This window comes from Mustelus asterias, chromosome 28, assembly GCF_964213995.1.
Source record: "Mustelus asterias chromosome 28, sMusAst1.hap1.1, whole genome shotgun sequence".
Lineage (NCBI taxonomy): Eukaryota > Metazoa > Chordata > Chondrichthyes > Carcharhiniformes > Triakidae > Mustelus > Mustelus asterias.
In genome coordinates this window covers 20,782,745-20,799,675 of record NC_135828.1, presented here as the reverse complement: position 1 = coordinate 20,799,675, position 16,931 = coordinate 20,782,745, and the positions used below count along the sequence as shown (strand labels likewise).

Here is a 16,931-nt window from a genome sequence, read left to right as displayed (position 1 = left end):
AAACTCCACACAGACAGTGACCCGAGGCCGGGATTGAACCCGGGTCCATGGTGCTGTGAGGCAGCAGTGCTAACCACTATACCACCCTTCCCCCTCCACCAGAAATGTTCAAGTTAGATTTTAATTGTGTTCCTTTATTGTGGGAAAGAAAAGTAGGGACAAAAATCTGTTGACGTTTTATGTGACAAATGCTTTAACCAGATGGAGTGTTTATCGTGGTCATGAACATGATGTATTTTACTGCTGGATATGACAGCAGGTTGGTAAGTATTATTCCTGATAAGTTCTGGCATTGGCCTATACATCGATTCAGCTTTTAGTCGGTCCTGCTTCTCGAAACAGAATGAGTGACTTTATGGTAATGAACTTTTGGTTTGTTTTTCCCCCTCCAGGTTTACACAAGCCAGTTTGTGGCTCTGGTGATGTTTGCCCTCATGATGTCCGAGGACCGAATTTCCATGCAGAAAAGACGCAGGGAGATCATTCAGGGGCTCCAGGCTCTGCCAGGTAACCTGGGCGGGCAAGGTCATTGCTGGCTCTTGACTCAATCGAGCTTGGGTTTCTCGGGGAGGGGTTGAAGTTGCCATGCTTCTGTGTTCTGTAGCAACGTTGTAAAAACGTAATCGTACGTTCAGTCAGAAAAACAAAAGATTTAAGCAGTTTGCAGCTATATCTTTGTTCTGATGCATCGCACAGTGCTTTACAGTGTTAGGTTACTGGACCAGAACCCCAAGGGATATTATGAAGCCAGACTAGAACCCAACTATTTTGGCATAACTATGAGGATAGGATGTTTCTCTCCTGAAACAATTCCACTGACAAATTGTATATCGTGTATAGTAAACTTTATTTACTAATGCAGTTTAACTCTAACAAATGAAGCAGCTTAACTATTAACAGTTGAACAATATTTAAAAGTGAAAGGAAACCAGCTTAATTTCTAACTTGCCACTGTTTCAGTTCCAAATAAGCAATATTCCTCTTACAGACTTACAATGCCACTTTAAATACCGTTAGCACCCACAAATGTGCTTGCTATAATGAATGTAGATAATCCTGAAGCTTTCAGAGAGAGAAAACAAGTTTCATAGCAGCTTGTAGAACTCTGTCTTCAAACAAACCCCCAGCCAGAACTAAAAGGCTGTTTTTCCTCCTACAGATCTCCCATAGCTCCTCCCATTAACCGCATTGTCACATGGCCCTGTCAATCAACCTGATCAAAAGGCACAGGGGAAATCTTCATCTATAAACAAAAATCCATTAGCTCTCTCCTAAGTAAACACTACTTGGCTAAAATGAGTAATTATTCTGCTCTCCCAGCTTCTGAGCTAAATGTTTGCCAGACACACCAACTGCCTGTGGCGTAAAGCTGAATTTTTAAACATCCCTCTTAAACACAAGAAACAATATATTATATATCCATATCAATTGCAGTACGATCATCACAACAGCCAATTAAATACATTGGATATGTGGTCACTGTTTTAATGTGGGAAACTATACAGGTTTTATCAATTCATTGGGTAGGTCTTGAGGAAAGGTTGAGGGAGCTTGGGCTTTTCTCTTTGGAGCGCAGGAGGTTGAGAGGCGACTTAATAGAGGTTTATAAGATGATGAGGGGGATAGATAGAGAGGACGTTCAGAGACTATTTCCTCGGGTGGATGTAGCTGTTACTAGGGGGCATAACTATAAGGTTCGTGGTGGAAGATATAGGAGGGATGTACGAGGTAGGTTCTTTACTCAGAGAGTGGTTGGGGTGTGGAATGGACTGCCTGCTGTGATAGTGGAGTCAGACACTTTAGGAACTTTCAAGCGGTTATTGGATAGGTACATGGAGCACACCAGGATGATAGGGAGTGGGATAGCTTGATCTTGGTTTCGGAAAAGGTTCGGCACAACATCGAGGGCCGAAGGGCCTATACTGTACTGTGCTGTACTGTTCTATGTTCTATGAAAATAAGGCGTCGCCCATTTAGATTGGACATGAGGCAAACTCTTTTCTCTGCGGGTTGGGAGGTTTTGGAACTCTCTCCCTGAGAAGGCTGTGCAAACAGATTATTTGAGTAATTTTAAAGCAGAGGTGGATAGATTCTTGGTAAGCAAGAGGGAGATAGACTATTGGGAGTAGGCAGGATGCAGATGTGAGGTTATTATCAGATCAGCCATGATCTTATTAATAAATGGCAGATGTTTATCAGGCAGTGAGGATACTCCAGTAGCACGCAATTAAAGAACTAAGTAACGGTTGAATAAAGAAACTCCATTACACCACCATCTGAGTCATGCCTTGGGCCACACATGCCTCCCACAATCCCCATCTGCTTCCTATTTATACCGGGTCAGCTGACCACCACGCCACTTTGCCATTGGTTACATCATCTACCGGGTCAGCTGACCCTCTCAGCCTTGGTTAACATTATAACAGCAGAGCAGGTCTGAGAGACCGAATGGCCTCCTCCTGCTCTGGTTCGGATGAATCCCACCTTGGTCAAGTATGCTTGTAGATTTTTGCCATACAAACCTTGCCTCTGTCAGTAATTTGGGTCGGGGTCTCCCAGTGCTCCTTTAAGATTCTGACCCTTGCATTCAAAGCCCGCCGTACCTTCACACCCCCTCCCTATCTCTGTATCCCCCCCTTCAGCCCTCGGAGAACTCTGCATTCCAGCAGTTCTGACTTTTTAATCGCTCCATTATTGGCAGCCGTGTCTTCAGATGCCTGGGTAATGATCTCTGGATTATCCGCCGACACTTCGCTGGCGCATCCCGGACACCTGTGCTGGAAACTTCTTTGGCTTGGTGTCAATTTTTGTTTGCTTTCATTCCCGTGATGCAGCCAGGGACGTTTTATTACGTTAAGGGGCTGTACAAACCCAAATAGTAATGTGCTCTGTGGCATTGTATCCGGAGTGGTACGCCACGATAAATTGAAAGTTAATTAAAGCAGACGTTTGCAGGACACCGGCTTGTTGCCACGCCTCAAGTTACAGAGAACCACCCCTCCATCTTTCAGAGAGTGTATTTAAAAACCTGATGATGCTGATTTTGGCTTTTCCTCGTGTTGTTTCTCCAGACCAAATAAAGGAAGTTCTGAGTTCAGATGAGGAGATCCAGAGATTAGCGAGTGAGCTGTATCAGCAGAAATCTGTACTGATAATGGGTCGGGGCTATCATTATGCCACTTGCCTGGAGGGGGCACTGGTGAGTAACATTCGAGTTTCAGCCAGGACACAATAGTTCTGCTAAAGGGCAAATTCCATTATATTTAACATCTTAAATATCTGCGTTGGATTTTTAAGCTTTGCTTTGATAAACTATAAAATGGACAATGTTCCATCATTGAAATCTCTGCACTGGTGCTCTTAACTCAGAGGATGGATACAATGTGAGGGGCCCCTGCTAAAACATTGTATTTAATCTAGATTCAGGTCATAGAATAGGCCATTCAGCCCATCGGGTCGGCACGGTGGCACAGTGGTTAGCACTGCTGCCTCACAGCGCCAGGGACCCGGGTTCAATTCCGGCCTCAGGTCACTATCTGTGTGGAGTTTGCATGTTCTCCCCGTGTCTGCGTGGGTTTCCTCCGGGTGCTCCGGTTTCCTCCCACACTCCAAAGATGTGCGGGTTAGGTTGATTGGCCATGCTAAATTGCCCCTAGTGTCAGGGGGATTAGCAGGGTAAATGTTTGGGGAATAGGGCCTGGGTGGGATCGTGGTTGGTACAGACTCTATGGGCCGAATGGTCTCCTTCTGTACTGTAGGGATTCCATGATTCTGAGTCTGCACCAACAATAGTCTCATCCTCTTCCTGCTTTTCCGAGGCAGCGGGAAGTGTAGACTGAGTCAATGGATGGATTTGTGTGATGGATTGGGCTACGTTCACGACCCTTTGTACTTTCTTATCATAGAATCCTACAGTGCAGAAGGAGGCCATTCGGCCCATCGAGCCTGCACCGGCTGCAATCCCACCCAGGCCCTATCCTCATAACACCATGCATTTACCCTAGCTAGTCCCCCTGACACTAAGGGGCAATTTACTATGACCAATCCACCTAACCTGCACATCTTCGGAGTGTGGGAGGAAACCAGAGCATTCGGAGGAAACCCACGCAGACACTGGGAAAACGTGCAAACTCCAGACAGACAGTGACCCGAGGCTGGAATTGAACTGGGGTCCCTGGCACTGTGAGGCAGCAGTGCTAACCACTGTGCCACCGACCAATATTGATGTAATGAAAATGCTATTAACGGCCTAATTGATTAGATGCCATATTATATCAATGTTTGATCACTGTTAGAAGTGTGAGTAGTCCAAACCATAAAGGGTGATTCATGTTGTTATAAATCATTCCGTAATCACTGCTAATGGAAATGAATGTTTCCCTCTTTTGACATGTTTATTGCAGAAGATTAAGGAGATTACCTTCATGCACTCGGAGGGGATCTTGGCAGGAGAGTTGAAACATGGGCCTCTGGCTCTGGTGGACCATCGGATGCCAGTCATCATGGTGGTCATGAGGGACCCCACGTTTGTCAAATGTCAGAACGCATTGCAGCAAGTGGTGGCTCGTAAGGTAACTACCTCAACGTTTTGGGAGCTGCGTACCCATTATTCACATTATTTATGGGGTATTTGGCAGTGATGTGTTACAATTCACTCGAGAATTCAGGCCTTGTGGCGCAGTGGGTTAGCGTCCCTGCCTCTGAGCCAGAAGCTCCAGGTCCGAGTCCCACCCCAGGATTTGATGGCCAAGGAAGGTTCATAACGCGGCCAAACCGGTTGAGTGTCAACCTGCAAAGCCTTCCAAACATGCCGATGGCTGACGGTAAGAGCGGGAGAAACTCCTGGTCAGCCACGCTTGATGTGGAGCGGCGCCCCTCAAGCTATAATCCCCCTAGCAACTTATTCCAGGAATCACGAGCTATGGAAATAGATGGAAGTCTGTCTTAGTGCACCACTGAGTGCAGGAAGTTAAACCAAACAAACTGTAATAAGTTTCTGTTTGATATCCCCATCACACACATTTCTATGGCAACGCGCACACCTTTTACCTGCATGTTGTAGTTTGCAGCTCTGTATACAGGGCGGCTCGGTAGCACAGTGGTTAGCGCTGCTGCTTCACAGCTCCAGAGACCTGGGTTCGAATCCCGGCTCGGGTCACTGTCTGTGTGGAGTTTGTACATTCTCCCTGTGGTGTCTGCGTGGGTTTCCTCCGGGTGCTCCGGTTTCCTCCCACAGTCCAAAGATGTGCGGGCTAGGTTGATTGGCCATGCTAAGTTGCCCCTAAGTGTCCCAGGGTGCATGGGTTAGAGGAATTAGTGAGTAAATATGTAGGGATATGGGGATAAGGCTTGGGTGGGATTGTGGTCGGTGCAGACTAGATGGGCCGAATGGCCTCTTTCTGCACTGTACGATTCTTGTCCACGTTTGGTCAGGAATCTCTCCCACTCTAACAGCCTTCCATTGGTGTGTGTTTGGAAGGATTTACAGGCTGGCATCTAACCTGTTTGGCAATGATATGAAGGTTCTTTACTTGGCCATCAAGTCCTGGGGTGGGACTCAAACCCGGAGCTTGTGGCTCAGAGGCAGGGACGCTAATTCACTGTGCCACCAGAGTGTCTACAGCACAGGAAATAGACCCGTCGGCCAGTCATAGAGTCTTAGAGATATAAGACCCAGAAACAGGCCCTTCGGCCCAACTCGTCCATGCTGACCAGGTTTCCTAAACTGAACCAGTCCCATTTGCCTGCGTTTGGGCCCATATCCCTCTAAACCTTTCCTATCCATGTACCTGTCCAAATGTCTTTTAAATGTTATAATTGTACCCACCTCTACCACCCCCTCTGGCAGCTCATTCCATATCCGCACCACCCTCTGTGTGAAAATGTTGCCCCTCGGGTCCCTTTTAAATCTTTCCGCTCTCACCTTTAACCTATGCCCTCCAGTTTTGGACTCCCCTAACCCTAGGGAAAAGACCTTGACTATTAATTCTGTCTATGCCCCTCATGATTTTATAAAACCTCTAAGGTCACTCCTCATCCTCCTACGCTCCAGGGAAAGAAAACCCCAGCCTCTCCTTATGATTCAAACCTTCCAGTCCCGGTAACATCCTTGTAAATCTTTTTTGCACCCTTTCCAGTTTGGTAATATCCTTGCTGTTCATTGCTGCTGTTTCTGCTTCACAAGAGGCCACCCACCATCCGTTAACAATATGTGGGTTGGAGGCGGATCAGAGGTTGCCTGGGATTTGCCAAGACCATCCCTAAGATCATAGATTCACACTTTAAACTTAATATCAGCATGTGATTTTAAAATCTCTCCGTTTGCCTATGAATGCATGTGTTCTTGGCGTGAATCAGCCAACAGTGCATCCGCGGGGTGTCAGTGTCATCGGAAACTCTGTTCAAATGTTCGAGGATAGACATCTGTAGTGCTGGCGATCTGTGTACATTCTTCCCATCTGGTAAAGGCGTCTGAACTTGCTTGGGTTTGTTCTGGCAGTCACACAGTCTGGCCTGCCAAGTTCAAGAAAGGAGACTCTGAGATTGAGTTGCAGATTCAGTGGCTACAGCTGTCCAGGAATTTGCAATGTTTGCGTTTGGATTTTTTTTTTTTCTCTCTAAAACAGGAGTTTGTGAGACTGTATGTTTAACTAAAGGAAGCAGCTTGGAGAGAGACAGAGAGTTAGTTCTGAGAGTGCCCTTTGTCCCGTGTGAGTTCCACACACCCACATACTCCTCGCTGACGGGAGCCATGGGCAGACTCGCAACTGAACTGGCCATTCTCTCCAGTTGCTCCATCCCTACTCAGTGTACCTCATTCAGCAAGATGAGCCAATAAGGATAATGGATGCCTTGCATCAGCCTGTGAGCGGTTGGGATTATGGTGGGAGACTCATACTAGCGGGATCCCACGGGGAGGAAACCCCCCCACCCACCCACCCCACTTCTGTCTTCCTGCTGGGAACTGGTGTGAGAAGTGTCAAAATTGAACCCGCCTGTGGATAGTTGCATGTTCCAAGGACTTGCGGCACAGCGGTTGGCACTGCTGCCTCACAGCGACACTTCGAAAGCTTGTGCTACCAAATAAACCTGTTGGATTTCAACCTGGTGTTGTGAGACTTCTTACTGTGCCCACTCCAGTCCAACGCCGGCATCTCCCCATCGTGGCCTCACAGCGCCAGGGACCCGGGTTCGAGACCCAGGTTCGATTCCCAGCTTGAATCACTGTCTGTGTGTGGAGTCTGCACGTTCTCCCCGTGTCTGCGTGGGTTTCCTCCGGGTGCTCCGGTTTCCTCCCACAGTCCGAAAGACGTGCTGGTTAGGTGCGTTGGCCGTGCTAAATCCTCCCTCAGTGTGACCCGAACAGGCGCCGGAGTGTGGCCACTAGGGGATTTTCACAGTAACTTCATTGCAGTGTTAATGTAGGCCTACTTGTGACACTAATAAACAAACTTTACTTTAGTAATTTTTACTTTCAGGCTGTAGATTACAGGGGATGCCTCTGGGTTGTTTCTTGGCAATGGCTTCAGTGTTGGAGCTGGCTGGTGGGGAGAGAGTTTAACACTGGAAATGCTTAGCAGGCCAGCTAGCATGCGTGGAGAGACTCGGCAATGGGAGGGATGTGGTGGTGGGGGGAAGGGGACAAGGGGAGGGTGTTCTCATTGAGAGACTAAACTTTGCGGGACTCTGAGGTTGGGAACAATGTGAGTTTTGTGCCCATTACAAGTAATCATCCTCCACTGCAGTGTGCAGTTCCACCAGATTACAGGAAGTGAGGGAATTGCTCTGGAGGGAGTGCAGAGGAGCTTTACAAGAATGTGGCCAGGGCTGGAAAAGTGTAGCCATGAGGAGAGATTGGATAGGTTGGGGTTATTTTCCTTGGAACAGAGAAGGCTGAGGGGTGATTTGATGAAGCTGTATAAAATTGAGGGGAAATGATAGAGTGGGCAGGATACAATTGTTACCCCTGGTGGAAAATTCTACAACCAGGGGACATAGATTCAAGATTCTTGGGTCACTGTCTGTGTGGAGTTTGCATGTTCTCCCCGTGTCTGCGTGGGTTTCCTCCGGGTGCTCCGGTTTCCTCCCACAGCCCAAAGATGTGCAGGTTAGGTGGATTGGCCATGCTAAATTGCCCCTTTAGTGTCAGGGGGATTAGCAGAATAAATATGTGGGGTTATGGGGAATAGGGCCTGGGTGGGGTTGTGGTCAGTGCAGACTTGATGGGCCAAATGGCCTCCTTCTGCACTGTAGGGATTCTAAGATAAGTGGCAGTAGGTGTAGAGGGGACATGAGGAAGACCTTTCTTACGCAGAGGGTGGTGGGTGTCTGGAATTCACTGCCCTAGTCAGTGGTGGAGGCAGAGACCCTAAACCCTTTTCAAAAGTGCCTGGATCTGCACCTTAAGTGCTGTAGGCTACAGGGCTATGGGCCGGGTGCAGGAAGGTGGGATTAGAAAGAGCACCTGAGGATCCTCAGGCTAGCATGGACAAGATGGGCCAAATGGCCTCCTTCTATTGGCCTTTTATCCAAATAGCCAGGCTGGGATTTTTCCCAGAAATGAGTGTTTGAATCCTGTGTCCTATCATTTTCTTTTCCCTGCTCATTCCCTTGAAGGTTTCCTCTTTTCCTGTAATTCTGAAGGTTGGCCCAGGATCGGGGGGGGAAGGGTAGCTGGTGCACTGGAAGATGCTGGGCAGTTAACGGTGTGAATTATGTGGCTATTTATGTTCGGCAGGGGCGACCCATCCTGATCTGCGAGAAGAATGATGAGGAGACAGTGAGGAACGCCTACCGAGCAATCAAGGTTCCTCACACGGTGGATTGCCTGCAAGGAGTCCTCAGTGTGATTCCTCTACAGCTTCTAGCCTTCCACCTGGCTGTTCTCCGAGGCTATGATGTGAGTCACTGCTTCATCCAAGATGTGGCGCATGTGTTATTTATTCTTTCATAGAATGGGGCCAGGGAGGCGATGGCCTAGTGGCGTTGTCAGGGAGCTAATAATCCTGGGGCTTGGGATAATGCTCTGGGGACTTGGGTTCAAATCCCACCACAACAATGAAACTCTGTATTTAAAAGTCTTGTAGGGTGGCACAGTGGTTAGCACTGCTGCCTCACAGTGCCAGGGACCCGGGTTCAATTCAACCACTCCCGGGGGCTAGTTAGCAGGTAAATACATGGGGTTGCAGGGATAGGGCCTGGGTGGGATTGTTGTCGGTGCAGGCTCGATGGGCTGAATGGCCTCCTCCTGCACTCGGTGATTAACATGGCTGCAAAGGTGAAGCGGCACGGTGGTACAGTGGTTAGCACTGCTGCCTCACCAGGGACCTGGGTTCGATTCTGACCTTGGAGTGACTGTGTGGAGTTCGCACGTTCTCCCCGTGTCTGCGTGGGTTTCCTCCGGGTGCTCCGGTTTCTTCCCACAGTCCAAAGATGTGCAGGTTAGGTGGATTGGCCACGCTAAATTGCCCCCTTAGTGTCCGAAGATGTGCGGGTTGGGTGGATTGGCCATGGGAAATGTATGGGGTAATGAAGATAGGGTGGGGATTGGTCCTGGGTAAGATACTCTGTCAGAGTTGGTGCAGACAGGATAGGCCGAATGGCCTCCTCCTGCACTATGGGGATCTATAGCTTCTAGTTTAGTCTGCTTCCCTTTAGTCTACAGGACGTTAAGAGGACTTAGAACAGTTTTACTTTGGTTTTGTGAAAAGTTGTGCTTCCCTCAAATATGCTTTGAAGCTCTGTGCTATTTGCAATGCAAACACAAACTCCCACACGTTGTCAATGGACTTGCCGCCCCCGCCATTGGCAGATGCTTTCTTTGACGGAGGAATAGGGCTTCATGACTAGGCTCACGTTCTGTTTTTTTTTGTTAAATCCTTTTGCATGACTGATCCGCACCGGTGCACGGCGTCCCTTCCGACGGAATGGTGCTTCTGCCGATGACGGCCACTAGGTGGATGACAACAAGCGGCTCAGGAAGGTCGAGGCTGATTACGTGCCCATGTGAGGCTGGCAGGTCAAGCCGGGAATTCACGCCATGGCTCAAGACTGCATCAGATATTTTGAAGGCGCCAACTCATTGACTGGAAGGAACGGCGATACACACGGACTGTGCTCAGTTTACTCTTAATTCCTATCTCCCAAATCTCTCTCGGGTCAAAGGAAAATGACAAAATTATCAGGAGCACGCCAGTCTTGAAATAATTTGGGGCAATTAAGTGAAGAATAATTTTCTCGTCTGTTACTTCTTTAAGCGTAGGACTTTTTCAAAACTTTTTTTTTCATGTTGAATTGTTTAGCCACGGACTGTTAGAGTAGCAGAAACAGTATTTTAATTACTTTACTGAGGGGGACGGTGGTTTGCTCATCACAAACAGAACTGCGCAATTGGGAAATGAAAATGTGTTTACGTCAACTTAACGGTTCATGGATTTTAATTTTATTTTGCATCCATTTCTTTTCGTTTTGACAATTTTTTGCTTTTATCCTGAGCCCGGGGGACCTGGGAGGCTCGAATAATGTTGGGAGATAACTGGGAATGCTGAAACTGAAGGCTGTGTGGGGATTTAAGGGGATGGGACTGGTGCCCTGGACGGAGGGTTCATGTACGGAGGGTTCATGTCAGGGATGGGTTGGGGGAAGGGGCATGTGCACCCCCATCCCTGTTGGACGAGTGTGGGGTACACATGCCCGAATCCCTCGATAATGTGCCCCAGCTGCGAAGCTTCAGCCTGGGCAGGCAGACTCACCAAGTCTTTACTAACGCTGGGGGGGGGGGGGGGGGAAGAAAGACTCCAGATCCATACAAGCCTACCCACTCGGAATCGTTATGGAAATCAGAAAATGCTGGAAAATCCCAGCAGGTCTGACGGCAACCTGTGGAGAGAGAACAGAGCCAACGTTTCTGGTCTGAATGACCCTTCTCTTTTATCGAAATGGTTCACTGCCGTTTACTAAGACACCCCGTGGCACAGTGGTTAGCACTGCTGCCTCACAGTGCCAGGGACCCCGGGTTCGATCCCCGGCTTGGGTCTGTGCGGAGTCTGCACGTTCGCCCCGTGTCTGTGTGGATTTCCTCCGGGTGCTCTGGTTTCCTCCCACAGTCCGAAAGAAGTGCGGGTTAGATGCATTGGCCATGCTAAATTCTCCCTCAGTGTTCCCGAACAGGTGCCAGAGTGTGACAACTAGGGGATTTTCACAGTAACTTCATTGCAGTGTTAATGTCAACCTACTTGTGACACTAATAAATAAACTTTAAAACTATCTGTGGTACTAAAAATCCCCTTTTTCGTCCTACATTTAAGCCAATTCTAAGTCACTATTGTCTTGTTCAAAGCGGGTCAAAATCGTTATTATAAACTAACTTTACTAAGAACAACACGTGCCCACTGGGCACCGCGGGGGCTGGGGTGTATTATCGACCCCTTTTAATCACATTTTAGTTTGATGTTTTAAGTTTCCTTTCTACTTTGTCTTTTGTTTCAGGCGGTTCCCTTTTTGGGGGCTGCCCCTTCTAATTTGTCCCTCAGTTAATTTGATTTAGTTTAATCGTTCAGTCAAAAAGATTGACACAATTGCAGGAATGCAACCTGGTTACGGCTTACATTTCCATCTGTCACCTGACTGCTGAATCCCCAGGTCAGGTGACCCAATGAAGTACAGGATGTGCCGTATTATATCTAATACTGGGGCACACTACCTGTCATTCCAATATCATGACACCTCCTGCCATTGACTGCCTGCACAGGGGAAGTTGCAAAGGCCATGTTGTGTTGTATAGGACTTATTTGTAGAAGAACATTCACACTGGGCTTTTGATGGATGTTCCTGTGGTACTGCCACTCTCAATGTTTAACCCCACCTCCTTCCCCCCCACCTCCTCTTCCCACCACCCCCCCCCCCCCCCCCCCCCCCCAAATGGGTTAATTGAATTCTATTTTATCTTTTGCACTATTACCAAAGGGACAGTTTGGTGACTGGTTCTTGCCTCTACTGTGAATGACCTCTTTAATGTCATCAGGGGAATTCTCACCTCGCCTGAATAATAATTGAATTATTTCTAATTAATGCATAGTGCATTAATCATGAATTCACCTTTTGACACAGCTTCTTAACAAACCTCCTTGTTTTCCTGTACGCTTCTAAATATAGCCTGCGAGGGGCAGTGCCTTGAGAAAGTTGGGCCGCGTCACTATTACCTGCCCCCCATCAGCTACACCCCCCCCCATCCTCACTTGGTGCAGGGACTGAGTTCCCCAATTCCTGTGGTCACTTATGTAAGTGACCATTTTTGCCATTAGCAATCCATTGGGTAGTCGACTGTGACTCCATTGCCGTAGATAGAATACTGGTGGTACAGAATGACTATCACCACACAATGATCAGGCGCTAGAACCTTGGCTAATGTTACCCCACCGTCTGCCCATTAAATACCATTCATAGCATCCCCAACAGGCCTGACCATGTAACTGCAGCATGGTGGCTTCCTTCATTGTTTGCCCTCCACGCCACATGTCATCCCGACTTGGCAATATATCGCCATTCCTTCACTGAAGCTGGGTCAAAATGCTGGAGCTCCCTCCCTAACAGCCCTGTGGGTGTACCTACACCCAATTGCAGGGTTCAAGAAGGCAGCCCACCAGCATCTTCTCATGGGCAACCAGGAATTGGCAATAAATACCAGCCTTGCCAGCGATGCCCACACCCCATGCATTTCGATAAAAGTAAAGTGGGACAGGTGTTTCAAGTATTCTCCTGTATCATTTCTTACTGTTCTCCTCCTCCCTGCTCTCTCGCCTCCTGCAGTTCAGACCCTCGTCCCACTCCTTTAGCTAGTGCTGTCAAACCCAGGTCAAACTCTCCTGCAAACCCATCTCCGCCTCCCGTGCCTATCCAATCTTGCTGACTCGACTTTGTACCCGCAGTTCAGGTGACATTGTCACGGCAGGGCGTGTTGGATAATGCGGGCAACTGGGAAGGGACGCAAACAAACGGAATTCTGGGAAAAGGCCGACCACTTCAGGGTTGCACAAACCCTCACTCCAGCAGGTTGTAATTCTTACGGAGCTAATTTCCATAGTTAGTTACGAGAATGAAATTGTTAAACTACCTCCGACGTGCAGTCAGGATATGAGCTGTACGTATCTTTACAAATAGAAGGAATTATTTTCTGCTGAATGTAATGGAAATTCTGCCTTTTCTGCAGCCCAGCACTTCTCATTTCCTGACAGCTGGTAGACGCTTGTCTTAGTTGAGCCCTGAAATAGTTTAAACTTGTTACCCTACGTACGGGTAAAGTCCCAAATGACCATAGACTGCTCTCCCCCTCAAAGGGGAGACCGATGGTGATTTAACCTGAGGATCACCACACCTCAGGCGAGAGGCAAGGTTGAGAAGGTGGGGCTTTCACGGATAACCTCAGCCGGTACAGGAATTGAACCCGTGCTGTTGGCATCGCTCTGCTTCACGAGCCAGCCAACTGAGCTAACCGACTCTCAGGCTACCCTACTCTCAAACTCTTACTGTGTTTACCCTACACTAACAGGGGAAGGATGAATCTGAAATGCATAGCAGCGATTACAAACCATTGAGGAAAATAACATCAGGCTTAGGAGTGTTGCACGTTGAAGTATGAGTAACATTCTGCCAGTCTCTGCTTCTCCCAGTAAACACATCTGGCTTGCTTTTGTATTTTCAAAATTAATCTTTAACAAAGGGCTCTGAATTCATCGAAATAATTAATCTCTGGGTTATAAGGAGGGCAGAGTCTCTCTTCATCCAAAACATTATTTGGCTGGGCTCAAATTTTATTTTAATTTCTTTCGGAGGAAGTTAATCAAATTTAATTTGAATTGCAAGTTGCCTAGCTCCACACTGTCAGGAGTACGCACTCCCTGGGATAGCTTCCAAGTAGCAAATCTCCCTTTAGGAAGCATCGTTTTACCAGCCTCGGCTGAATTGCAAAGGGAGGTGGGTTGTGTGTGTTTCTCTCCGCTATCTGGCTGACTGTGTGACCTCAATATAAATAAAAGTTCTGAATCAAACCCACTGAGTGTTCAGTTTTCCCTTTGAAATGTTTGTAATATCAACTGGAGCTGCAAGACGTCACACAGAGAACACTGAAGGCATTGCCAGAGTCCTGGGCAGATGGTTGGGGGTGGGGGGAGATCACATTATTAGCTTGGGCAGGCTGATTGAATTAATGATGTGGAGTAGGAATTTTGATTTCTCCCGGACCGCGTGAGTGAATCGGGGAGATTCTCGACAAACTAGTGCGGAAACAAATTTTGGCCAGGCTAGTCACTCTACAGGACGCACTGCGGCAACTTGCCAAGGATCCTGAGTGTGTTGTACTGGTGATCTCCAGTGCCAATTTGGGTAAGGGCAGCAGGTGCATGGGAACACCAAGTCCCAACCACTGTGGCAGATGGATTTCAATCTAAGCAAGTGTGAAGTTATTCATTCTAAACCGGAAAGGGACAGGTCAGGGTACTTTCGAGATGGTATGAAGTTAAATACAGTAGATGTCAAAAGTGAGCTTAGGGGTCAAAAGGAGCTTAGGGGTGATCTTATCGAGGTCGATAAAATAACGACGGGCATAGATCAACTAGATAGTCAACATCTTTTCCCAAAGGTAGGGGAGTCTAAAACTAGAGGGCATAGGTTTAAGGTGAGAGGGGAGAGATACAAGAGGGTCCAGAGGGGCAATTTTTCCACACAGAGGGTGGTGAGTGTCTGGAATAAGCTGCCAGAGGTAGTAGTAGAAGCGGGCACAATTTTGTCTTTTAAAAAGCATTTAGACAGTTACATGGGTAAGATGGGTATAGAGGGATATGGGCCAAATGCGGGCAATTGGGACTAGCTTAGTGGTAAAATCTGGGTGGCATGGACAGGTGAGCTGAAGGGCCTGTTTCCATGCTGTAAACCTCTATGACTTGGGGGTTTGGGTAGATAGATCTTTAAAATGCCACAAACAGATGCAGGAACTAATCAAGAAGGTAATGGAATGCTGGCCTTTATATCTAGAGGCCTGGAGGATAAGGACACAAGTTAGGCTGCAGCTTTACAACACCCTTGTTAGAACCACAACTTGGAGTCACTGTGAGCAGATCTGGGCACCACACCTGAGGAAGCATATACTGGCCTTGGAGGGAGTGCAGCGCAGCGTTACAAGAATGATACCTGGACTTCAGGGATTTAATTATGAGGCACAGTGGTTAGCACTGCTGCCTCACTGCGCCAGGAACCCGGGTTCAATTCTGGCCTTGGGTGGCTGTGTGGAGTTTGCACATTCTCCCCATGTCTGTGTGGGTTTCCTCCAGGTGCTCCGGTTTCCTCCCTCAGTCCAAAGACTTGTAGGTTAGGTGGATTGGCCATGGTAAATGCATGGGGTTATGGGGAGAGAGCAGGGAGTTGGGTAAGATGCTCTTTCGGAGAATCAATGCGGACTCAATGGGATAAACGGCCTCCTTCTGCACTGTAGGGATTCTATGGTTCTAAATTAGACCTGTTTTCTCTCGAATGTAGAAGGTTAAGGGGTGATCTGATTGAATTATTTAAGATGCTAACAGAAAAAGACAGGGTAGATAAACTATTTCCACTGGTTGGAGATTCTAGAACTAAGGGGCATTGTCTAAACATTAGGGCCAGACCGTTCGGGAGAGAGGTTAGGATTTGATTTTGATTTATTATTGTCTCACGTATTAATATACAGCGTAAAGTATCATTTCTTGCGCGCTATACAGACAAAGCATACTGTTCATAGAGAAGGAAAGGAGAGAGTGCAGAATGTAGTGTTACAGTCATAGCTAGGGTGCAGAGAAAGATCCACTTAATGCGAGGTAGGTCCATTCAAAAGTGTGACAGCAGCAGGGAAGAAGCTGTTCTTGAGTTGGTTGGTACGTGACCTCAGACTTTTGTATCATTTTCCAGACAGAAGAAGGTGGAAGAGAGAATGTCTGGGGGTGCGGGGTCCTTAATTATGCTGGCTGCTTTGCCGAGGCAGCGAGAAGTGTAGACGGAGTCAATGGATGGGAGGCTGGTTTGCGTGATGGACTGGGCTACATTCACAACCTTTTGTAGTTCCTTGCGGTCTTGGGCAGAGCAGGAGCCCATACCAAGCTGTGATACAACCAGAAAGAATGCTTTTTATGGTGCATCTGTAAAAGTTGGTGAGAGTCGTAGCTGACATGCCAAATTTCCTTCGTCTTCTGAGAAAGTAGAGGCGTTGATGAGCTTTCTTAACTATAGTGTCGGCAAGGGGGGGACCAGGACAGGTTGTTGGTGATCTGGACACCTAAAAACTTGAAGCTCTCGACCCTTTCTACTTGGTCCACGTTGATGTAGACAGGGGCATGTTCTCCTTTTTGCTTCCTGAAGTCGATGACAATCTCCTTCGTTTTGTTGACATTGAGGGAGAGATTATTGTTGCCGCACCAGTTCACCAGATTCTCTATCTCATTCCTGTACTCTGTCTCATCATTGTCTGAGATCCGACCCACTACTGTGGATCGGATCTCAGACAAAGTGTAAAGTGTGACACTGTGGTGTCAAATTGGAGGGGAATTTGGCCACACAATCATAGGTGTATAAGGAGTATAGTAGGGGGCTGAGAACACAGCCTTGTGGGGCACCGGTGTTGAGGATGATCGTGGAGGAGGTATTGTTGCCTATCCTTACTGATTGTGGTCTGTGAGTTAGGAAGTTCAGGATCCAGTCACAGAGGAAGCAGGATGGTAAAGGTTTGGAACTCTCTTCCCCAAATGGCAGTTGATGCAAGATTAGTCGCTAATTTTAAATCTGAGATAATGTTTTAAGTAAACGTATTAAGGGATATGAGCCAAAGACAGGTATTTGAAGTTGGGCCACAGGTCAGCTATGATCTCATTGAATGGGAGAACATGTTCGAGGGGCTGAATGGCCTACTCAAG

At 47.7% G+C, this 16,931-nt stretch overlaps 1 protein-coding gene across 2 annotated transcripts in view; it reads left to right on the top strand.

Moving 5' to 3' along the window:
• The window catches only part of LOC144480301 (glutamine--fructose-6-phosphate aminotransferase [isomerizing] 1-like), an 82,500-nt gene extending 68,458 nt beyond the window's left edge, over positions 1-14,042 (top strand). Inside the window, exons 15-19 of one of the 2 annotated variants that reach the window (XM_078199651.1) lie at positions 393-507; positions 3,072-3,199; positions 4,407-4,571; positions 8,738-8,899; positions 9,956-14,042. In XM_078199651.1, coding sequence (XP_078055777.1) covers positions 393-507; positions 3,072-3,199; positions 4,407-4,571; positions 8,738-8,899; positions 9,956-10,009 — 624 coding nt within the window. In that variant the 3' untranslated portion in view covers positions 10,010-14,042. Of the gene's footprint in view, positions 1-392; positions 508-3,071; positions 3,200-4,403; positions 4,572-8,737; positions 8,900-9,955 lie in introns of both variants that reach the window. The other variant, XM_078199650.1, reaches the window with a different exon arrangement.
• The last annotated feature ends 2,889 nt before the right edge of the window (positions 14,043-16,931 follow it).